Raw genomic sequence first — 24,538 nt, forward strand, 5'->3', positions numbered from 1 at the left:
AAATATGGGGTGGAGCAGCGTGTGTTTGTCTATCTACTTGTGTGTGTGTGCGTGCGCGTAAGAGAGGTTGCTAAGAATTAATTTCTGTTTACTACATCTGGGCTTTGTTCATGGATGACAGCAAGCGCATACCTGTCGCACAGGTGGCTGGCAATCAATGCTTAGAACCAGCAAGGCATAGGGGCAACGACAAGGTGCACTGCATGGCAAACATAAACGAAGTGACACACAGCAACATCTCCTTTGGGAAACACTCGTCTCATGCTCACTGGGTAGGACAGCCCAGGAAGCACAAGCATTAAAACAAGAACAAGAACACAGCACAGAGCCGAGATAATGAAGAGAAACAGCGGTCGTCAGAAAAAATAGAACACAAGCTTGGAACATTCTTAATTTTATTCTTAAAGCAAAGGTGTTTTATACTTTCACGTGTGTTTCTGTGAAGGAAAAATCATGAATGTTGGCGTGAACATTGAATTTCTTATATAAGCTCTGGTAAAGGTCATTTATGGATTATCCTGTGCTTTGCAATACGCAGGATATCCTAGGAAGAAAAACAAATGAAAGCCCATTGTAAACAAACTGTTTGCTCAATCCGAGCGACTATATCCATGTTTGTGTAAGAGAAAGTCAAGGATGTGCCTGCAATTGTCGAGCAATTTTTTTCTCCTACAAATGGCAAAAGAACACTTTCTGAGCATTTGGCCACAGTTTCAACTTTCTGAAACCACACTGTGCCTTAGAAAAAGCACAAAAACCCCATAAACAGTCTGTGTACATATTTACGAGGCCGTTTCAAAATCACAGAAAGGGTGTAGATAGGTTTCACAACACGTCACAGAAAGTAGGTGGAAGAGGAAATTGGCAACTCTGAATGTGCAAGTGTCGCTCTGGCAAGCACACTTGCAAGTGTAAATGCTAACGTGTATTATTCACCTGGATCTCTCTCCCTTGTTCCCTTGTAGAAGAAACCAGTCAGACGGCCTTGCCCAGTGGCTCTGACTCTAGCAAGTGAATCATTAGGGTGCTGCTGCTCAGAATTAAAATGAGAATGCAAAGTATCTGAACATAACCCCCACCTTATTCTCACCACACGAAGACAAGGAATGACAGAAATGCTGAACAGGGAAAAGACAAACTTAAGTAATGTAACCAATGCATTTAACGCAGTGAAGCACGTCAGTGTCGACGACTTCATTGGTATCTCAACTTTCTCATTTCCATGTAGGAGATGGATGTGTAAATATTAAGATTATAGCTGTGTTTTAGTATTACCCAGCCCATCATTGTTTTTAATGACAGTGCTTGAATAACAGAGTCTCCCTGACTCATCAAAGCACACGCCATGCTTATGACACCCAGCACCTAACAGCTGAGTGACTGGAACCTGTGGATGTTAATCTAGTTCACATGATGTCATATCAGAATTTTATTAGACTGATGTGCATGCATTTACCTGTGCACTGAAACCACTACTGGTGGCTGCGTTTATTTCTCCTCTTATATCAGAAATGGTGCACTCACATTCTGCTAATTTTCTCCTCAGGATGTCGTCCCCGTGGACAACAACACAAGATACCGACCCAAGGAAGTATTTTGGTACAGAGGTTAGCAGAGGTTTGTTCTCTCATTGTGCAGGAACAAGATCCTGGGTTTGAATCCACTGCCTGGCCATGACCTTTCTGTGTGGAGTTGGCGGATTCTCTGTGGGTACTACGGCTTCCTCCCATGTAGGTCCAAAGACCTACACATTAAGCACTATGGTGATTTAAAATTGGTTGTAGGTGTAAGTGTGAATCACTCTATTAGACATTTAACAAACAGGTACGTCCAGTGCATTCCCCATCCCTCACCCTATGACAGCTGAGATGTTCCAGCCCAAACCGGATGAAGACATATGAATGGTTGGATATTCATAGGGAATATGAACAGTCCCAAAAAAGTAAAAAAAAAAAAAAAATATCATAATGATGTGAGAGTGTTGTTTAAACAGTAGTTCCCCTTGGGGAGGTCTGGAGTTATAGCAGACTGCAGAGACTAAATAAAAATAACAGATGGCTCTGCCCTGCAGGCAAGGTGTGGGCAACTTTGTAAAAGTGCTGCCAGGTAAGCAAAGAGCAGATAATAAACCTGCACTAACTACCACAACTACAAAAAAAAAAAAAAACAACAACAAAGAAATCCCCTTGGCTTCAACACATTGTGTAATAAAGAGAGACCCAAATGTATTGGCTGTCAAAATCCTGATTTCTGTCGTGACGCCAAACAAGCTAGGACTTGTTTTTTCTGTAATGTCCCACACTGCAGATGCATTTCTAACCAATTAGTGTTTCAATGAAATTCTGTATCGGTTTATGGCTGAAGGATGCGTCTGAGAGCCTTGTTTGCATGGGCATGTTTGCAGTGACAGTGCAGTCAATTCTCTTAGAAAAGTTTTCCACATACTTCTGGAACCTGACTGCAGGGATTTGTCCCCTTTCAGCTACGAGATGATCAGCGAGGTCAACCACTGATGTTAGGCAATAAGACCTGGTTTACAATCAGCCAGTTAAGCTATCCCAGAGGTATGTGACAGGGTTGAAGTCAGGGCTCTGTGAAGGCCATTCAAGTTCTTTTCACTCCAAACTCTGAAAAACATTTCCTAAGAAAACCTCACGTTGTGCATGAGGGCATTGTCAAGTTTAATCAGCAAAGGACTTTCTGCCCAGACAGTTGGAACAAATATGTAAGCACAAGACTGTCTACAGTATCGCTGAAGATTTCACTTAACAGCATGTCAGAAACTTGTGCAACGTCTGTTCCAGGCCAAACATTCACATAATCATATATTACACACATGTAAATATATATATGTTCTATCAAGAGCATGTGGAGGAATGTATAAAGGCATTTTGAAAACTCAAGAGCAGCATCTCAGTGTTTACAAGTACAAAGAACAGAAGACAACAAAAATCAGCTGTGATCACTGTACTGGCATTAAGAGTGGATGTACTCTGCAGTTTGTGTATGATCAGACTGCAATAAGGGCACCAATACCAGCACCATCTGCTGCCATCTACTGGTGGAATGCTACATGAAAAATAAAAAAGGCATACAAATGCTTCACATGGTGAAGTTTATCTATCACTAGTGACTTCCATCATTTTCCATTTAGTATTACCACATCACATTATTCTCATTATGAGTTTAATTGTATAAATGCCCAGAGCTCTACATGTCTCAGCAGTCTCTAATTCCAGCCACCTGTCAAGCCTCGCATCTGAGATGAGGATAGCTCTCTACGGTGCGTGCAATCGCATCCTTCAGGCTGACCACCGGTGTGTAGCCCAGGTCTTCTTTGGCACGTTTACAGTTGTAGTAGTGGTGGGTTCCAGCCAGAGCCACTCTCATCGGTGTAAAAGTTGGCTTGAAAGATATTAAAGGACTCAATAGTACGGACAGCAGCCAGAGGAGAAGCGCCAGTCCGTACACCAAACTGTAAGGCAGGTGGTAGCGGGGAGGAGGATATCCAAGACCCACCAATACTTGAGACATGAAGTCCCAAAAGCGAATTGGCTCATCGTTGGTTATGTGATATGGCTGGAAGACAAATGGAGAAAAATTAAAGTAAATTAACTGATCGAAAAGCATGTTAACCACTTGGTGCCACCACTGCTGTGGATTTTATTTTAACTCACCTTCCCACATATGGGGGAGTCTGCTCTCAGCCGTTCAGCAGCCAGAATGTGTCCATGAACTACATTCTCCACAAAGGTGAAATCTACCAGATTGGTTCCATCACTGAAGGAGACAAAAACTAATTATTTAACTGAAAACCATCAAGACATCCTTTTTGAAAATAAGTACTAGGATCTAATAATTAGTGGTAGTAGCACGCTTTCATGCTGCTTTCACAGGAATTACAATGTTAAGTAGCTGTTGTCAGATGCTGCTAATCACATGAACAGTTGATCATCAGCAAGTGCGAGCACTGCTATGAAAGCAAACGTTTGAGCGCTTTATTGGCATTGAGCAGTCAGGTGTGTGGTAACACAATGCCACAATTCTCCCAGGAGTGAACGATTCAGCAAATTCACCCCAAGATCAGATTGAGTAATATTCAGAAAACTGCCCAAAAGCTACATCTCAGACTGTACATGTGTAAGTTGGCGTGTTAAAAGTTAAAGTTCATGACAGTACAATTCGTAAAAAACTGAAAAAGTACAGCCCATTTGTAAGGACTGCCAGGAGAAAGCCTCTTCTGTCATAAAAGAACACGGCAGCACAGCATAGGTTGGCATAATTACATCTGAACAAACCACAAGAGTTCTCGAACAATTTCCTTTGGATGGACCAAACCAAAGTTGAGATGTTTGACCAGAATACACAGTGCCACATTTGACAAAACCCAAACACATCATATTAGCATAAACATGGTAATGGAGGGAATCATGATTTTGGCTCGTTTTGCAGTCACGGGACCCGGACACCTTGCAGTCAACGAGTCGACCATGAAAAGTATTCTAAAGTCAAATGTAAGAACATTCATCTGACAGCTAAAATTCTGGCAAAACTGGGTTACGCAACAGGACAATGATCCCAAACACAGCTGAATGGCTGAAAAAGAACAGAATCAGTATGTTGCAATGAACCAGTCAAAGTCCACACCCCTTCCTGGCTGAAATACCATAGAAGGCCTTAAACAGAGTTGTGGGTAAACATCAATGAACTGAAGCAATGTTGTAAAAAGGAGTGGGCCAAAATTCCTCCACTTTTATGTGAGAGATTGATAACGTCATACAGAAAGCAATTCAAGTTTGTTTTGTTTTTCACATGGCTGTGTGGGCTGAGCCACTATCTCAAGGCTGCTTTCAGCTTCGTATTTCAGAAACACCAATACTTCACTGATAACTTAACTTGTTTATTAGAAGAGAATGCTAAAATCCTTGATTCAACTCGGTATTGTTTCACCATCAAAACCCACTCAAGACCAAAGAAAGCCTCGCTTTCAAATCCTACAACTCCATGTTGTCACTTTCTGTCAAATGCTGTGAGTCCAGCCTTCCACAACACAAACAACACATCACAGTGTTTTATGCTGAAGGCAGTACATGCAGATGCAGCAGCTGCTGGCTCCCTCAAAAATATATTGGGGGGTGTTTTTCTTGTCTTTTTGCTGACGCAGGCTTTACTCTGAGCTCTTATGACACACGTGCACTGATGTCGTCAAAGAAGCATAGGAATTGGACTAAAATCAGCAGACCTTCAGATCATCAGCAGTGATTGTTGCTGAACTGATTATCATTTAGTCTTATCAGTTTGTTAGTTGTGTTTTATCATATTCAAGCTGTTTCTATTAAGTGAGTGATTATTAAATTTTTAAAATGCTATGACTCACCCAATGATGAATTTCATTTTGCCCCTGCGAGCCGTGTCCACCAGGATGGGAACCAGCTGTGGATCTCGAGGACCAAAGATGCCGTGAGGCCGAATTGCAACTGTGAGGAAGCCCTTTTGCTTGTCACAAGCCTTGAGGACCAGCTAAACACAAAAAACAGAATAGGATACAGCTGCAAAAGAGTGTCTGCAACTTCCAGACTTCAGCTCTAAGCCCCTACAGGCCTCACTTTTCTCAGACAACCCACAGAATAGCAAATGGACAAGAAACAAGAATTAAGGAATAAAAATTTGGAGGGAAATAAATGTAACATTTGGACTCTCTCTGCACTAATACGCATTAAAAACAAAAACAAATTTAGCTTTTGAACCTCATCATTTAGATGTCAGGTATCATAGGCTGTGCACCCAAGCCAAAAACCTGTTTTTCCATAAGGCAGCTGTTCTAGCGGTGACTAGATTTGAATTCTTTGAATTGGCTCTGATGGTTCAAGAACAGTTTTTAACCTAACTTACGTTAATATAGAAACCATTAACTCGAACGTTAAAATGTTACCAGATTAAATATTGGATCTTAACAAAATAATGCAACAAGATCATGTGGAGAATGCATGTATATATGCATTTAAAAGCAAAAGAAGTAGGCTAGTAGGAATTTTTATTTGTTCGCATGTTAATAATAATAATAATAATAATAATAATAATAATAATAATAAATAATAGATTGCATTTATATAGCACTTTTCGAGACCCTCAAAGCGCTTAACAATTCCACTATTCATTCACATTCACACACTGGTGGAGGCAAGCTACAGTTCCCTGTGGGCTTGCATGGGCTTCCTCTGGGTAGTCTGGCTTCCCCCCCCACAGTCCAAAGACATGCAGGTTAGGTTCAACACGCTCCAAAGCCCTATTGGTGACTCTAAACTGGCTGTAGGTGTGAATGGTTGTCTGTCTTCAGGTGTTAATCCTGTGATAGATTGGCAGCCGGTCCAGGGTGTACCCCACCTTTCGCCCTATGACAGCTAGAATAGGCTCCAGCCCCCTGTGACCGTGAATTGGATAAGTGGAAGAAGATGGATGGAAAAAGAGGTATACTATTAGATGGCTCAAATGTGGCCCTCCATTGTATAACAACTGAGTAATGAAGATAGGAAGATATGTCAGATGGAACAAATAATATGTTGAGAATTCAAAAAAAGATCTATTCATCATAATATTGCTGAGATGAGTCAGTTTACAGATTGGAAACAATACACAAATCTGTGTATTTATGCATTCATGCACAATCCACTGTGAGGTCTTTGTTTCTCGTTTTTCTCTCTTCCTTATGCCGTTATATTTGTCTTAAATTATCCATTTTATTTTAATATATTTAATAACATTTGCATCTCCATAATCTGCATAATTACTCCAGCTGTTCTGTTCAGCCATTATCAAGATGAGGGGTTTTTTTTCTATGTATCTAACTGTACAGATACAAACAGTCTAGATGAGGCTTAAAAATGTGACAATAGAAAACAAGAGGCTAAATTATACTTGTAAATGCATTCAAATGAAATGCAAATGAAGAGTTTATTATTTCTCCTGTTCTCTCTAAAATGTATGACTGACTGCATCAAAAAGTGGAAATTAGAGCCTTCATTTCACTCCTATTTTGGTTTAAAATAACAAATAAAAATTTCTCTCTTGCCTTTGGGCTACAGTGCCAACTACAGGGCCTTGCCAGTCACACCAACAAACTCGAATACACCCTCCTACGTTCCTGCCTACCTTCTCCTGCTCAATTTTGGTCTTTGTGTAGTAGTCAATGGGCTTCTTGGCATACGGCAGATCCTCTCTCCCGTTCTTAACGTCAGTCCCCTCAAACACCACGCTGGCACTGCTGGTCAGGACCAACCTCTGGCAAAGAAAAAAACAAAACAAAACTGCACATTAAAGACACTTTGTCTTCTCTTATTCTCTAAAGAGTGAACTTTAGGCACCTAAATGCTCTCCCTCACCTGTACTCCAGACTCTATACAGGTCTGGATAACAGTCTGTGTGCCCTGGATGTTGACCCTCTCAAACAGAGCACGGTCGTCACTGGCAGGCGATGGAGAGGCACAGTGAAAGACCAAGGACACATCCTTCAGAGCTGCCAGCAGAGCCTGGAGCAGAACAAAGCAGACACCTGGTGAAATTTGGTTTGCATTTGTTTGTCCTGGGGAAGGAGTTTTGTTATCTGGTGCAAGAATGAATTAGAAAATTGCACTTAAAGAAATCTTTACTCTTTAAACTGACCCGATAAGCAATAATTTAAGGCCTTTTAACCCGATTATCACCCAATATTTTGTGGTCTAGCCATTTTTTTTTCTTTTTTGACCTTTGAGCCCTCAGAGATCTGAAAGAGCAGCCTCACTTGTTTGTCGCACAGGTCTCCCTGGTAGAAGGTGACGCCGGGCAGCTCGTAGCTCTGACGGATGTCAAACACAGAAACAGAGTAGCCTCGGTCCAGCAGCTTCTCCACCAGGTGTCTGCCCAAGAAACCGGACCCCCCGATGACCGCACACCGTTTACTACTCTGTATCAAAACAAGCGGGGGGCGATTACTGACAAGCACAAGTGAATATAAAATATCAAAGCACAACTGGGCTGATAATGATGTTTTAACTCACCGGTCGCACACGTGTAGCCATGGGAAACCAATGAGAAGTGACCAACACGTAAGTAAACCGTGGTGGGTCTCAGGCAGCGTGGGAAAAAGTTTTGCGTGGAGAAAATCGATGCTCAGCGCAGACAAGATAAATGTGACGACTTTTCGTACAAGAAGCATGCGACACTGTTTCCTGTGTCATATACCCGAGCCCAAGGAAACCGCGCACGACCCACCTGAAATGTTCAATCAGCTGAGAGAGAACCGCTCTCTCATTGGTCAAGTCACGAAGCTGACCCTTGCGAAAAGCCAGTAGTATTTGGGATACGTCAAAGAACGCCACCTCATTGACCAATCAGGGGGCAGAAGCTTATTTCAGCCGTCCGCCAGCTCAAAAACCACGCCCCTTGAAAATCTAACTTCAAGGAGCCAGCTTGAAAATCGTGATGTTTGATACTTAGTAGCCCAACAATCAACATCTTTTCTGCAGTATATCCGCTATCTCTCCTCTGCACATGTCCAAACCATCTCAGCCTTACTTCAAACATTTTGTTCTACAAGCCACTCAAACAGAGCTTACACAACTGCCAAAAATGAAAGTACTGCAAGCAGAGTGAAGGCTTTATAATGTGAGGCGTGTTGGCATATACAACCAGTAGCGGTTTTTGATAGGGGCGACACGGGCAGTCCTCGGTGCGCCTGCTCGCTGCTGAAGTCAAAGTAAACTTTATTGTCATCTCTGCTACATACAGTCCAGTATATAGAGAGACAATACGACGAGACTCCAGTTACAGCAGTGCAAGTAAACAAACAATAAATATAAGAAGAGTAAGAAAATAAATATACACTTTAGGACCAGGAGTAAAGGGATCAATAACAATTTAAAATGTATAATTTACAGTTTGATGATTTAAAGTCTCACACACAACCCATCGAAAAGGGAGGGGGGGCGGCTGCTTCCAAATAGAGCACATTTCATTCATAATGATGTAAATCCAAGCCCATTATCTATTCATGATTTGAATCCTGGGTTGTGCGAAATCCCAGAAATTCACCCTAGACAAAGCCAGTCTGTGAACTAAGGTGTAGGTCTATTAGGTTATGTTGTGGTGATCCTCGGGTTGGGGGATTTGTGTTCATACTGGAGTGCAAAATTAAAACCAATGGAAGATGGACAAGAAAAGTTCAAAGTCATCAGGTGCTCAGCTTAGAAAAAAGAGAAAAGAAGAGGAAGAGAAACGAGCAAAAGATACAGGAAAGCAGATGTGTCATTGGATAATGGCAGGTCATCCTGAAACAATCAGAATCAGAATCAGAATACTTTATTAATCCCTAAGGAAATAATGTGGATTACGGTTGCTCCAAAAATAAATCGTAAAACTCCAGAGGGAGTGTTCGCCCAGGGCGCCAAACAGGCTAGGACCGCCACTGTATACAACAGTGATAAAAATGAAGAATAGAAAAAATGACGCTAAAGAAAAAAATATATAAAACTGAGATCGTGCAAAAGAGCATGAATAAATAATATGCACACAGTGAGTCTGAGAAACAACAGCAAGAAGGTATAATACAGACTCGTGTTTGTGTGAGTTTTGCAGAGAGCAGCGGAATTGATTTCTTGAAGCGTTCTTTATGGCAGCAGGGTTCAGAAAGTCTGAGGGAGAATGAGGTCTGCTGGGTCTGCTGGGTGGAATGAAGCAGGGATGATGGATTGTGCGTGACTGAGAGCAGCTATATCAGTGAACCTCTGCTCCTCACTTACTCCAGCGCATCCAGATTCAGGCCAATGATGCTTCCAGCCTCGTGGATTAATTTGTTGATCCTGCAGGCATCTCTGGCACAGATCTCCACCATCTCGGTGAATATATTACAAGATCTGTGCTTAAGCATAAATAACTTGCTCACATATGATTAGGGTTGCCAACTCCCTGAAAAATAAATAAGGGACACCTCGTGGCCAGGGCCGGGCGACCCAGTTGTCTTCACCCTTCCCAGTGTGGTGAATTTTCTAGCTCTTTTTTTGTGTGTGAAATTATTTTTTTAACCATTTGACTTGAAGTTGATTTAAGTAGATGCATATTCTATTCTTTGTGATATGAACACATGTGAAACAAATGATCATTTAGCCATTTATTTTTAGCTCAAAATGACAACATTAACACAGTAAAACAGGTCTCTTTCTTAAACAGAAGCCTGTCATGCTTAACTTTTGAGAATATAAGTAAATCTTTCTTTAAAAGCACTCTGTCCTGCTTAACTTAAAATAATAGAAAACAATAGAAAGAAAAATATTCTTGTAACAGTGCACATTTAGTGCATTTAGTACAATTGGCTTCAGTTGAGGTATTATTTCAGCTTTTCTAATGCTAATCAGCTGCTCCTGTTTGTAAACCCGCTTGTTCCCATGATTACGCATCATAACTCATCATCGTTATTCATCTATGTATTACTTTTATGTATTAGTCATCTATTTGTTGTAATCATCTATTCTTGCAGTTGTTTATTACACAAAATAAATTATATTATCACACTTCTGGCCACATAGCGCTGATATTCACTGCACATGCCCATATTAACGTTTTCCAGCCAGGTGTTTTCCTTTTCCCATTCTTCCCTTTCTCTGAGGGGAACAAACATTGCTGCTCTAATGCTGGGCTCACACTGTGCGATTTTTGGCCCATTTTGAGCCGATTTTTGAGTGATCGGACCGATTTTGGCCTTCATCGTGCGTCGTGTAGTATACGTGGGGTAACGAGAAGTGATTAACACCTCACGACCAGCTCCCGATCATCAATCGCTCGTGAGGTTCTCACCACAGCCGCTCACACTGCTCGCGCGCAAACGTAAACGTTGGTGTAAAAGACGGCGCAGCACGGCTGTGCAGCCTGTGATCTGGACACAAGCGATGGAGGCACAACTTGTAGAACTTTGGAAAGCTCATCCGAGCCTTTTCGATGTGGCATCACAAAATTATCACAACCACAACAACCGTGAAAATAGTTGGATTTACATTGCTGCTCAATCACAGCTGCCTGATCAATGTTTTTCATTAGCAATTTAGCAAAGTTGATGGTGGTGGTGTGTCTGTGTGAGTGAAAGACAGAGAGAGCGAGCGACAGATTTTCTGTTATAACCTTCATTTTATGGAGGCACAGTGTGAGCACTCAGGTCCCATCAGAGCATCGGGCCGTATAGTGTGAGACCTGCATCGTGACCTACAAACTTCTAACCCCTGCGAGTCAATCGTGCAGTTTGAGCAGGAGCTGAATAACGTGACTGAAAAAAATCGCACAGTGTCTGCCCAGCTTTAGGTGTACTGTCATCCGAGACTTGCACCGCAGAGTCGGCGTTTGTTCCCCTGTTGGCCATGCTTCTTGTTGTGGTCATCTGTTGTCTTCCGGTATTTTCTCCGCAAGCGACCTTTCCTCGACCAATGAGATGAGCGGTAATCTGAATTGTCATACTCGAATTGTCATAAGTGTGCTGTCAGCTCATTGGTCACAAAGCAGGAGAGGGGCTGGGAATTATGTTTTCAAACAAAGTGTTAATTCCATAAACATTTATAGACTACTTTTGATTCTCACTGTATTACGGGACAAAGTGCGTCCCTTATTAGCTCAATACGGGACGTGTACTTTTGTTTCGAAATACGGGACGATTCCGTATTTTAAGGGACGGTTGGCAACCCTACATATGATGCAAATATCACAGAGTGTAGAAAAGTGTGTAGAAAAAATTAAATAAATAGATATATAAATAAAATAAGAAGAGCCTTCTAATTGCAGTATTAAACTCCATATAACTTGGACTAATAACTTCTCGTTTCATGTTCTTCTTTATTGATTCTGGAGAAGATTATGCTTTTTCCACGTCGTGCTAACCCTTATTATTATTATTATCATTGTGCATTATTGTGAGCAATGATGAGTTTATATAAGACTGTATTATATTGTGTTGTATATAAGCGTTTTATTTTACTTTTATATTTTTAATTTATGTTCTTTAGTGTGCACTGGGGGCCGTGGATACATTGCAATTTCAAATTCCTGTCTATTATCTGTACTTATGGTTTTTGACAATAAAGCTGACTTTGACTTGATTTATTGTCTCATCAGACTGTGTTAGACTCTCAGTGTGTTTCTGAATCCCTAGCACGGAGGAAATTAAACTGATTACCACGAGGAATCACACCATTTACATAATGAAATGACATCATATCTATTTAGGTATGACTTCTCAGATCTCCACATTATCTCCAAGCAGCTTCTATCAGTAGCACACCTTCTGCGCCGCTGTGAATGTTGTTACCGTAAAGCACCCCGTGATTTTCACCAACCAATCAGCTTTTTTCCCGACTGTTGCGTTTGATTTCTACTTCTCGTTGTGCCTCCGTGCATCCTTTCTCTAACTCCTCCACGTCCAGGAACCACTGGTTGTCCGCTGGCACAAAAGGTAAACAAATCAAACATCCGCTTCGTGACACAAGCTGGTTCGCCTGCGCTTTTCTTTTTTCATCCACATTTTAGCAGGTAGGCTGTTACAGCGAAATAAGAACGATGCTTTACTGTATAACATATTTCTCCCAGACTAGGTGTCATTAAAGCAGTGATGTAAACTGGAAACCGCTTTATTGTCTTCCCCTTCCCAAAATGACAGCGTCACAGCCCAGACGAAAACAGTGATTGGCCTAAAAGATCTGCAGCCAGATTTGCCAGGTACACATAGAGCAACTGATGGTGAGTGAACATATTTCATTATTTAGAAATTACGTAATTCCGTGTTCGTTTGTGGCATCTGACTGGTATAACTTGTAAACCCGCAGTGGTTAGGTATGGGGGAAAACACGTTTTGAATACAATACTTTATATTTTTTCCTCCTGTGTCCCCACCACCAGGCAACCGTTGCCAAGAGACCATCCCTGCAGGGTCCGGTGCCCCCTCCTCGCAAGAAGACAGCCCCCAAGCCAGAGCTGACGGAGGTACAGAAGCAGGAGATCCGGGAGGCCTTTGAGCTGTTTGACACTGATGGCTCTGGATACATCGATGTGAAGGAGCTTAAGGTAAAATATCTCATGCCCTGATGTCTACATGTACAGTTAGCTGCATATATAGTTATTTGGCACACTCATCATTTAGTGCTTCATTTAGCCAAACTTATTTAAGTTAAACTAAAATGATGACTATCGACCCAAAGTAAAGACTTTGTTCACTATTTTGAAAGGGCTTAAATATATAAGGGGATAAAATAAGTTCATTTTTTAAAATGTTTTCCTGCTGGTAAATACTCATTCTCATTGCACAGTGATGGACTCTGTTTGGAAGCAACCTTACAATCTTCTATTTGAAGTTTTTTTTTTACCTTTTTTTAAGACCGGCTAAAGACCAGATTAATTGTTATTATGTCCCACTGATACGATACATAATTTATCCTGCCGCTGCTAAGGAAGGATAATTACCTATGTATGCTTTGAATATCTGCGTTTCTTACTCTGTGTCAGGTTGCCATGAGAGCTCTGGGATTTGAACCAAAGAAAGAGGAGATCAAGAAGATGATAGGTGAAGTTGATAAGGATGGCACAGGAAAGATCTCCTTTGCAGACTTCCTCATTGTCATGACGCAGAAAATGGTAGACATGTGTTGCATTGCTTTTAATTCTATGTTACTAAAGAGTTGTATTGTCCGGAGTAAAGTACTCTCCCTCTTCTCTAATTTTAGGCTGAAAAGGACTCTAAGGAGGAGATCTTAAAAGCTTTCCGGCTGTTTGATGACGACGAGACGGGCAAGATATCATTCAAGAATCTGAAGAGGGTAGCCAAAGAGCTTGGGGAGAACCTGACAGATGAAGAGCTGCAGGTGAGGCTCTACATCATGGCATAAAAGAGCTAATAATAAAATATCAAAAGCATATTACTGTATCTAGTTGGTGGGTTGTGTTGACAAAGCCAAAGGCTGTGAAGGCAGTTTAGAATAATGTCAACACAGCATTTGCTCATGAATGCTATCAAGCCAGCTTGTTTTGCTTTCTCCATCTCTCAGTTCTTCTTTTCATTTCCTCGTGTTTTGTGTGTTTCTGCAGGAAATGATAGATGAAGCGGACAGGGATGGAGATGGGGAAGTGAACCAGCAGGAGTTCCTGCGCATTATGAAAAAAACCTGCCTGTACTGAAGCAAATGAAAGGCATTAAGGTTGGGTGGACCAGGCTGGATCAGTGAGGGTGTTTTGCTGCTCATCCATTTATCCAGAAAACAAAACCTTATTATCGTTGTATAGTGCCATAATTTTTTTTTAAATCAGTCAAGACATTTAAGCTTCAAAAACTACAATCATTACAAAACCTTTAAAGACTTGGACAAAAAGTCTAGCAAAATGCCAAACCACCCTTCTTTCAGTTACATGACAACATACTGCCAAAACTGTAAGAGTACACCCTCTTACCTGTTAGAATGCTGCATTCATTTATGAAGGATATATATTGATAATATTATAGAGGTTATTCATCGTGCCTGCACCAATACAGTGACACGTAGTACATTCCAGCGCTTTGTGTGATACTTTGTGCATTATGTTAGCAGTGTCTGTTCACTCTCGTATACTGGTGACTCCCATTACCGTCTCATGTTTCGGCTCTTTTATACTGGTTTTCCTGGGAAAATTTGCAATGCAGTGAAGGTGTTTGTTAACCACTGACGACTGGAGAGCGCTCTGTCTCATCTCCGTGCTGCCTGTGGATTTGTGCCTGTGCCTCTTAAAGGGGTAATTCTCACAATCAGGGAAGCTGCCTCTTAGCACACCATCATCTTGGATCCCACACCTACAGGCCATTACACACCAAGTGCATTTTAAAAAAAGTGACATAAAATTTAGAATTTTTTTCTGTTCCAAACTTTTGCGGAAAATTCGTCCTCAAAACCAACATCAAGCGATGATGAGTCGGTCCTGGGAAGTTCTGGGTTCATCCAAGCTGTATCACGACTGCTTCCGGACATATTTCATGATGTCAGTGGGGCAGTTTGAGCTCTTGTTGGCAGAGTTGGGAACACATTCGTGTTCAGAGAGCCGACTGACCCAGAGCAGTGTCTGAGGTAAAATACTGTTATCTAACTATTTGTATATTCAGTACTGTGCATGATTCAAGGTACAGCACACTTCTTGCCAAGTGAAAAAATCGAGCTTGTTTCAAACATATAAATGACTGCATTAAGAATAGGTGACTCTCATAAAATATTTTTAACCAACAAAATATTCGCACAGATTTTATGCGTCCGGTGTGTAAAGCCTTAAGGCTGTGTAAAATAAAACATGGATGTAGCCTTGTGAAACCTTGTTTAGAAGCTTTCACTTGAACAATTTGCCCATTTCATTTTTTTTTTTAAATAACTCTTTCACCCATAAAGATGACCTTTGAATGCCTCCCCGTACCTTTAATGACCACTTTGACAACTCTGTATTTATCAATAAAGGTGTGGTTTGACCACCTTTAGTGCTCAAATAGTTTCCAAGGGTAGTTGCATTTGCAGACACCCCCCTCACTAAATTCTGACCAACACACAGTCATTTTGTTGTACAAAAACAACAGTCAGTTTAGAAAACAGCTTCAAGGGTTACTCTTAGTAGGCTTTTAACAGGTAACAGGCAACGCTGAGTTTAACTCTTAAAGAGTTAAACTCAGCATTACCTGGGTGTGACTGTGAAAGCAACAACACTGCTTGACCATATAGTAGTGAGTTGTCAACCAATAGGTATACCTGCACTAATACAGTTTTAAAAAAGAAGAATCAAAATGGCATCATGCTGATGTGAAACATGTGTCTGAGACCCTTATTTAGTGAAGAAGCTGTGTACTTAGCTTATAGGTCAAATAAGTACTAGAGCAGTTTGTTTAAAGACCTTTGGAACTACAAGAGCTGCCCCTAGTGGCCTGTGAAGGAAATGCAGGCTTAAGTCAGTTTGCATTGGCTTCACTTTCCAGGTCCAGAAGCTGCGTCCTTGTTTTTTTTATGTACAGTTTTTGGTCACATTGTCTTAAAGGGATTGTTAATATATTTTCTGTCATGCTTTTGTGCGTATTTTATCATCAATATTCCTGAATGTTTTACATAATGTCTTGTGAATTGAATTATATAAACAGCACAACAGTATTTCAGTTAAAATTAAACCCATTGAAGCAATTTGTCCTCGTGTCCTGTTTATTTTTACTTTTATTTTTAAATGAGCATTGCTCATTTGAGTGGCTCGACTTTGGATTTATCTCCAATTTTTTTAAGTTGCATCATAAAACCTTGAATGTATTTTTTTCTGATGCTATTAAACACAGATACTATGCGGTCTTCTGCTACTGTAGCCATTCTGCTTCAAGGTTTGACAGGTTCTGTGCTCTTCTGCATATCTTGGTTGTAATGAGTGATTATTTGAGTCACTGTTGCCTGAAGTTCTGACAGCTTGAAGCAGTCTGGCCAGTCTGACCTTCAGGAGGCCACCTTGACTATGCTTCAGTGTATTGGGTTGCTGCAATTTGTCTGAGTACTTAGATGCGATCTTTAATAAGCAGCTGAACAGATAACCAATCAAGTGGCCAGTGAGCATATATGCAGACTGGTTGTGCGTTAAGCCCAAGTAACACCTATCCCTATCCAAAACAGTATGTTGTCATGTGGCCTCCAAACAAAATACATAAAATAAACAGGTGATGTTCTCCAGAGTAAATGACAGTAGAAAATGGTGTATATTGTGAGTCACTAACAAACAGTGAACTGTACAAATATAATATAGAATTTACAAACCAATGACAAGGCCTGATTAGTAGCGCCCAAGATCAAAAACTGGGTCACAGAAAAATCTTCCCCACATCCTAAAATAACTGCTTTGATTGTCCTGATGAGTTGCTGAAAAAGCATTGATTATGATGATTTAGCTCAAATGTTTGTGAGAATAATATCTAAGAAGGGTTTGGTTAATTAAAAAAAATCCAAAATCAAAATGTGCAGACCTACCTGGAGATTATTGCAGAGGAGGTGGTGTATGAGGAGCAAGAACCGAGTGTGTCTGAGGAGTGATGGGGAGCGCGGGATGACAATGAGCAGAGGAACACTGAGCATTGTGTTCAGGCTGTAGCTAGCGCACGTGCTGACCATCTTAAAGAATTAAACTTTATTTGAAGACTTGAAGGTGCAAAACCAACAAACAAACGAAAAAAAACCGCACCAGCACAGCATTAAAAGGCTCATATCAGACATTTACCATGGTACTGTCACTTATTAAGTATGACATTGTTTGATGCTATCATCTACACAAGCACACAATCAGAAACATTTACTTTCTATTCATTCAGTTTTTCCAGTTACAGCAACTCTAATGATCAACAGACAAACAGAAAAAAAACAACATTGAGAATCATAGCTGCTCAATAATGTAAGACTATCTGACTGAGATATTTCATAGGCTGCCTGTGTAAAGGACACATACTGGCTCAGCTTTGACTCAGTTTAGTCTTCGAGGCAAAGTCTGCACTAAGTTTCCGCATCACCTCTGCATGACTCTGTCCTGCTAGCTCCTGTCGTACACTTGAGTAATTTTCCTTGACAAAGTTGGCAAAAGGCGTGGGAGCACGTGGCTTAGAAGGCGTCAACAAGACAAGCTGACCAGTGCAGAGGGCGCACACAAATCTCTGCGTGTCCAGTGACTTGGAATGACGGCCGATCCTATATGGAATCACAGTAAAAAAAAAAAAAAAAAAGAGACATTAATCAGGCTGAAATGAGCTCAAACGCTCTGGAAACACAGTGACTCATAAAATGGAGTAAGTGGTTTTGGTTTACATACGTGTTCTTGCAGCGAGTGCACTGGTACTGGAATTTGTACTTGATGTCATAGCTGTGGCAGCGCGTGACCATCGGCAGCTCCGGATGTGCCAGTGTTGCTTTGCGAGCATAGAGCTTCCAGAAGTTTCCATGCCCGTCCCTTACACCGTTAATCAGCCATGTTGCAGCATGACACATTTCATGTATCAGTGTGTCCCTGAGACGATCTAGCAGGGAAGCACAAAGACAATGTTGTCATACAAAACGAGGTACCTCGTATATATGCGCACGCACATATTCAGGAACAACAGCACAGTAAGAGATTCTAAAGCTCCACAAGGTCGCAGCTTCCCTGACAAGCAAATAATTCTAGGGGACCTTAGTAAGCCATTACCTGCAGAGTCACAGACTTTCTCTGACAGTTCTATGCGGGCGTAGCGGTTTCCTCCACCCTTTTCCTGCCCTGTAACGCAGTAGCCAGCTGTTTTACGCATCTTCTTATTCCAGGTCACTGACATATTCGCAGGGAGCTAAAAAGAAAGAAAGTTAGAAATAAATGAAAACAAAAACTCACCCTGTTAGCAAAGACATTAAACAATGCAATGTATAAATATTTCGTTCTTTACGCAGAGCGTTTCATCATATTTAATTTACAATAATAATAATATAAAAAGAATACTGGAGTTTTAAATTGTACATCAATATTGAAAGAACTGCATGGGAGATTCCGGCCTTTGCTCACAGTTCATATCTTCATTCTTGAAACTCATTAGTGAGCATTTTATCATTTAGCACAACAGCTATCCTACACAAAACAACCAGAGAGCTTTGCAGCTTCAATATGTGACCCATCCTTGACTTGTTTATGTCTAACAACATAACACACAATATATTACAGATGGTGGTTCTACTATGGCTGCCAATAGACTTTAGGCAACCAGTGAAAGCAAGGGGTATTTCACAAAGTCTGGAGATTTTCTTTTACGTCACGTGCATCAAATTAAATATTCCTCAACTTCAAATGGAAAACAGTCTAGTAAACAATGACTCTTCATTACCTTACTCTCAAACACTGTGGTGTTGTACAGGTGGTAGAGTTTACTTGTGAGTGCCTCTTTGTTCTGCTTAAAGCTGCCCACATAGCTGGAGCTGGGATTTGTGAGCGACTGCAGGAAGCAGCCCGGGGTCTTACACAGCACATTCCTAGAGGGAAGCAAACAGAGCAAAATGAAGACAAACGTTCGTGTATAAAAGGAAAAGGCTCACTATCTGGTGCCCAATTAGTGCATCCACTAGACGCACTTGCTGGTTGGACCGTGTCTCGGCTCGCTCTGACTGACGGCTGGCTTCAAGATCGATGATTTTCCAGGTGTCTTCACACCTAATGATTTAGAGCCTGGTGTTTGGGATACAGAAGGAACTGAGACTGTCCCAGCAGGCTCCTTATTGCTCTCTAAATTTAATTGGAAAAAGGAGAGCAAGAGATATGAGCATGACAAAAAAAAACAAAAGACTGTCAGATTCAAACATTCAGAATTAAGCAGTTACCGTACCTTTGCTGTTGTTCGGTAGGAATGAATTCCCTATGAAATTGTTTTTCTTTTTCAGTCTCTCCAGCAGGGATGTGAACTCCTCCTCAGAACTGCTTGAATCATCCAGCTTGGAAGGCATTGAAAAAGTGCGCTTGGGAGAGATCACTAATGTTTTAGCTCCGTTTGAAGGACGACACAAAGGAGACAGAGCAGGAGGAGAGGGGAGTGACGGCGAAGTTTCATCGTCATTGCACAGAGGAGGAGTATTCTCACTGGTCTTTGGAAGTGACTTGGGCCTCGTGTGACGGGTTCTCCAAGTGCTCTTCAGCACAATATTATCATCATCCTCATCATCGCTGACAAAGACAGGTGAATTATACAGAGACAGGGGTCGCCTTGTTTGAGGCTGGGATGTTGGAGTATTGGTCTTCTTAGGAACTACAAAAAAATTTGAGACAAAAATAAATAAATTAACAGACTTTTACATATGCATCTGACACATATTTAAAAAAGCAGCAACAGGGAAATTAGAAAAAACAAGACGCCTGATACATCAACAAAAGCTTTGTATACAACCAGAAAATAATTTGCAAAGTGAAGAACAATCCTCTCCCGGTTTGTAAACCACACAGCAAGTGAACACTGTCACGTAGGCATAAACAACTAGGTGTGACTGATTGATAATCTAGGCCGTAGATCAGTCAGGTGCAACTTCCCAAGATGAGATTTTAGCTCATTTCCCCATTAATGAATTAAATCAATATCACTGTTATATTAGAAGCAACACAACAGGCTGCCTTGCTGATGCAACTCCAAAGGGATTTGTTTCTCCTCCCGGGATCAAATGGTAGGTAAATGTGAAGGCTGTGTCATTTATTGTTGCATGTGACATCTCCCGACATTATTTGGGATCATGCTGGAAGTGAGGAACAACAGCAAAATTACCTTTGAAAGATGATTTTGGCTCAACAAAGTCATCATCTGATGAGTAGTCGTCAACTATAAAATTATGGAGGCTGTGAAATTAACCCAGGGGGAAAATGTTTAGCAGTAAATAACATTTACTTCTGACGGGAAATAAAAGTGGTGGATAAAAATTCATCGGACTCACCTGTCCTCACTGCCACTTTTAGATGTCTTCTTGGGTTTGGTATTGGGAGTTTTTGCCCGCTGAAGAACTTCAATGAGCAAAGATAAAATATCCAAAAATTGTATTGGTGGGATATATAGACAAAATCTAACCAGAAGAATGACATTAGCACTTACATGTTTCAAAAGCAGTATTGTCATCATCTGAGCTCACCACAATGTTTGAACTGAAAATAATAAAAGTGCTTTTTAAATACTTTAGTTATATCATAATATAGTCATTAGTGTGAAATGATAAATCAGATAGAAAATCTAGATCAGAAAAAGACAAAATGCTTCATGAAAACATTTTCATACCTGCCTGTCTTTGCAGGACTGCGTGGCTTGTGTGAAGTGGCTTTAGCTTGGGGTGTGGCTTTTTCCATAAGAACTAAGGCATTAAAGGGTAATAGGAAAAAAATTAAATCCATACATGAAACCAAAGTCACACCTTTAAGCATTGTACATTAATAAAAAAATTTTTTTTAAAAAGCCCAAACACTTACACCTGTCAAATTCATCGTCACTCGATTCGCTCAACGCAGAGTTTCTCCACTTACTTGCTGATCCATGACCACTTGTGCCAGCATGACGACTCTTACCAATTTTACTCATCAACTGCAAACAGAAGCAACAACAATAATAATGTTTATTTATTTATTTATTCATTTTCAATCATTTACTTCATGGTGATACCATCACTTTTAAATGCAAATCAACAAAATCAACCCCTGCCATAGTGGGTCTCCAAAAAAATAAATAAATAAAATCTGTATATTTAACAAAATTATTTTCTTAGACATTAATAAAGTGCTACCTGAGTACCAACATTTTGACATTAGACTATCAATTGATATTTTTCTTTTTGTTTTGGTTACCATATTTGCTCAATCCAGCATACAAGTTGAATGAAAATAGCATTTTTGTAACTAAGAATGTTTCTAGAGGCTTCAATTGACATTGTGAAATACAACTGTACTCCATTCAAAAATCATTTTTTATACAAATATTTATTTAAACAACCAGCCATCACACAGTTTTGATGCACCTGCCCCAAATTACAGATCGTGATGCCATGACATTTATTATTTGACCAAATTCATTGAAGTTTGAGTTTGTCTTTAATAGTTTTGAGATATTCATGCTGAAACAATTCCTCAGATGTAAAAGTGCGGAACAAATATTGTCGACCTAGGTTGACGGACTATTTAAAAAATGTATCTCTTAAAAGGTATCTGATATATGAAGCTAAAAGGGAGACGATCGATCATCTCTCCTCTGTCTCAAACGCTGTACTTGAGAGCTATTCTCTGTTCCAGCAACCCAGGCTAATAGTGCCAGTGTGTTTACCAGTTTTTAATGAAGTCCGCGATAATTTAGGGGTTTAAAAAAAAGTATGCAGCAAACCTTCTTTTCCGTTTCCTCCAGTCCTCCCTCATCCATCCACCCCATTCTTTTAGCCACTTTGTGAAAAGACTTGGACGTAGCATCGTTCATAGTTTCCTTCAAGTCTGCAATAGCACACAATAGCACGAGCCATTTAAAGTTTGCTCCAGCGCTAACATCAAGCTGGTTTTTTATAACATCATAAAACCACAGAGTGCTGCTAATTGATAGTTTTTACCAAACATTTTTCATTTAACCAATTAATTTTTCTGGTTGGAACAAAATATATCTATATGGTTGAGGGGTTACAGCCTTTAGCTGAGCAGCGTTAGCGTTACCGTTAGCAACGGGGTCTCTAGCGTTAATCAACTAACATTAACAAGAGCTAGCTGGTTCATTTTCCCCCATTAGCACACACTGAATTACCGACTTATAAAACAAACAAACGAACCCGACAATATTTGTTATTTCATTACCAATTGCGCTTCTGTTATAAGAGAATAAGAGTGGCTGAGAGAATAGGGAAGCAACTACGAAGTTAAATTCAAATCTTGTGCTCCATTGCACCGGAAGTTGTCACCGTGATATTGGACCAATCGTAGCGCGTTCGGAGTGGCACTGAACCATCTTGTCCACACCTACGTTTGCAGGAAAATAATCACGTAGACAAATTTCACAGGAAGATAAAGTTCAATTCAGTTTTTAATGCAATTCTACTTTTAATAGAAAAAACAATCTGTCAAATTGATGTTTAAATTAATGTGGCAGAAATTAATTACAGCAAGTCGTTATACGTCACCCAAACCAACTAGTCACACTGTCTAACTAGACTTGTCATGGCTAACAAAACTTAAATTAATCTATGTGCACATTTGTTATATCTCATCTTACCAGATAATATGAAAGTCTTCTATTACCTGTATCACTTGACTTGGTTGGCTGTCATGCATCAGTCTGACAAGGAATCGCCATGGCTTTTAGTAGCTCCAGACGTACCAACTATGCATTTATATATTGAATATTTTTATTATCTATGATTTATGACAGTCTTATTGGACAGCCACATGTCCTACAGTCAGTCTGTGAATTCATCATCTATGTATTCTAGATTAGAATGTTGGTCAACTATGAATTTTGACATTCACTCCACAGATCATGCACAAGTATGCAGATTATATAACTACTGACACAAGTTAGCAAAGCAAATGGCATTTAAAGGAGATCCATACTTGAACTCCAATGACAATGAGAAAAAGCATTGGTAACTTATATTAAGTGCATGTAACATAAATATCCAGAGGAAATTGTTCAATTGTTACCACTAATGTTAAATAAAAACATGGGGGGGGGGGGAATAAAAAAAAAAATAAATAAAAGTCAGCCATTTGGTTTTTCACTGAATTTCTTCTTCCACCTGGTTGTGGGACTGGTATACTTGTGAATGCAGGACTTGTTATTTATTTATTTATTTTAAACACTTCCATAAACGCCAATATTGTTTGAAGATTTCGGCACAGGAAATTTGTTTTCATTTTGTCAGCAGACTCCAATGGACCCAGAAAGGCCCAGCTGAATACAAGTACATAAATCTGCCAAGTTTAACAAGGTGCTGTGAGCTGCTGACCGCACACTGATGAGGATTTAAGAAACAAAGGGGGTAGGGTTTCAGTTTTTCACCGGCTTTACCATCGAGTACAAAACACCATACAAAGTGATTGCCATCTCAATATTTATTATATATAGTGCCTCATGGCATCGTTGACAGCATAAAGGTAAACAGACAATTAAAAAAAAAAGAAAAAAAAGAAAAGAAAATTTGCTTAGAAATACTTACCCGCCTGCTTCAGGTTTGTGTGATTTTAAAAACCAAACAAAAAAAAAAAAAACAAACAAAAAAAAAATGTATAAGGTATGTAATCTAAAATTACATTTAGGTCTTCCCCGCTGACTTAACAGGAGTTGCTTTTTCTAGATTTGTCCAGTCTTATGAACATGTTGAGAACTGATAATAGTCCTGATAATAAATAGTCCTTGTAATAAACAGTCCTTGCTTAATGAAGTTGGCATTCAGAAGTTCTCATTTTGTCATGTTTTCAGAAACTTAGAACACCTACTTCTGCAGGTATGTGAGAGGAGCTTTAAAAAAAAAAACAAAACAAAAAAAAAAAAACACTAAAGAGTTGCAGCAATTTATATTTTATAATTGCATGTTAAAGCTGATGAAACATGTCAGGTACAATTTCCATGGTGCAACAATGTCATTTTTAAAAACACACAACACTCTTAATCCATTTATAAATAGATCAACAAGTAATGACGGCTGGAAATGCTGCACTTAGTCCCATATGCACAATGACAGAAGAAAGTAAATCCATCGATCCAAGTACCAAAAAAGGGGAAAAAAAAAAAAAAAAAAAAAAAAAAGGAAGCCAGGCATTCACAATCCTTTCATGCTCACCAAATACCTATACTGTGTTTTAGGACAAGAGTCTCAGAAGAGTTGCCTGAATGTCTCAGGATCAATCTGGCTCAGTAGATGCAGATGTGAGAGGCAACGATCAGTGTAAATGGGATATAAATGTGAACATGTGTAGGCTCCTTGAAAACAAGAGTCCCATTAATAGCAAAGGAGAGTGATACAGACAAAAGTTTGACAAGGGGCTGGAGTGGAAACGGACCATT

General features: G+C 40.1%; 4 protein-coding genes across 7 annotated transcripts in view; 1 reads left to right on the forward strand and 3 right to left on the reverse strand.

Annotated features, from left to right (window-relative positions):
• Positions 1 to 2,087: 2,087 nt before the first annotated feature.
• On the reverse strand, positions 2,088 to 8,255 carry nsdhl (NAD(P) dependent 3-beta-hydroxysteroid dehydrogenase NSDHL). The gene is made up of 7 exons (XM_085422500.1): positions 8,034 to 8,255; positions 7,778 to 7,939; positions 7,380 to 7,526; positions 7,150 to 7,278; positions 5,378 to 5,520; positions 3,678 to 3,780; positions 2,088 to 3,579 (listed from the first exon to the last, which is right to left on the reverse strand). The coding sequence occupies exons 1-7, from the start codon at positions 8,052 to 8,054 to the stop codon at positions 3,247 to 3,249; spliced, it is 1,038 nt and encodes a 345-aa protein (XP_085278626.1). The 5' UTR covers positions 8,055 to 8,255; the 3' UTR covers positions 2,088 to 3,246.
• A 4,225-nt stretch (positions 8,256 to 12,480) lies between these two features.
• cetn2 (centrin, EF-hand protein, 2) lies at positions 12,481 to 16,172 on the forward strand. Its single transcript, XM_085422515.1, has 6 exons — positions 12,481 to 12,540; positions 12,668 to 12,747; positions 12,907 to 13,071; positions 13,510 to 13,638; positions 13,728 to 13,865; positions 14,089 to 16,172. Exons 2-6 carry the CDS (start codon positions 12,745 to 12,747, stop codon positions 14,176 to 14,178), a joined length of 525 nt encoding a protein of 174 aa, XP_085278641.1. The 5' UTR covers positions 12,481 to 12,540; positions 12,668 to 12,744; the 3' UTR covers positions 14,179 to 16,172.
• Positions 16,173 to 17,141: 969 nt separating this feature from the next.
• On the reverse strand, positions 17,142 to 22,474 carry gcna (germ cell nuclear acidic peptidase). 2 transcript variants are annotated; one of them, XM_085422527.1, is made up of 13 exons: positions 22,333 to 22,474; positions 21,878 to 21,981; positions 20,977 to 21,088; positions 20,789 to 20,861; positions 20,609 to 20,658; positions 20,454 to 20,520; positions 20,288 to 20,358; positions 19,364 to 19,780; positions 19,113 to 19,263; positions 18,869 to 19,013; positions 18,205 to 18,340; positions 17,833 to 18,037; positions 17,142 to 17,711 (listed from the first exon to the last, which is right to left on the reverse strand). In XM_085422527.1, exons 2-13 carry the CDS (start codon positions 21,965 to 21,967, stop codon positions 17,480 to 17,482), a joined length of 1,749 nt encoding a protein of 582 aa, XP_085278653.1. In that variant the 5' UTR covers positions 21,968 to 21,981; positions 22,333 to 22,474; the 3' UTR covers positions 17,142 to 17,479. The 2 variants fall into 2 exon arrangements, with proteins under 2 accessions (XP_085278653.1, XP_085278661.1); XM_085422535.1 differs by having other exon boundaries at positions 22,308 to 22,402.
• Positions 22,475 to 23,719: 1,245 nt separating this feature from the next.
• The window catches only part of LOC146677459 (UDP-N-acetylglucosamine--peptide N-acetylglucosaminyltransferase 110 kDa subunit), a 14,754-nt gene continuing 13,935 nt past the window's right edge, over positions 23,720 to 24,538 (reverse strand). For all 3 annotated transcript variants that reach the window (XM_085422547.1, XM_085422565.1, XM_085422555.1), the window contains exon 22: positions 23,720 to 24,538. This exon is cut by the window's right edge and continues 251 nt beyond it. The gene's annotated coding sequence lies outside the window, so the exon portion shown is untranslated.

The sequence above is a fragment of the Rhamphochromis longiceps genome, linkage group LG2, assembly GCF_057381845.1.
Source record: "Rhamphochromis longiceps isolate RC_006_pf linkage group LG2, R_longiceps_female_GT1.1, whole genome shotgun sequence".
Lineage (NCBI taxonomy): Eukaryota > Metazoa > Chordata > Actinopteri > Cichliformes > Cichlidae > Rhamphochromis > Rhamphochromis longiceps.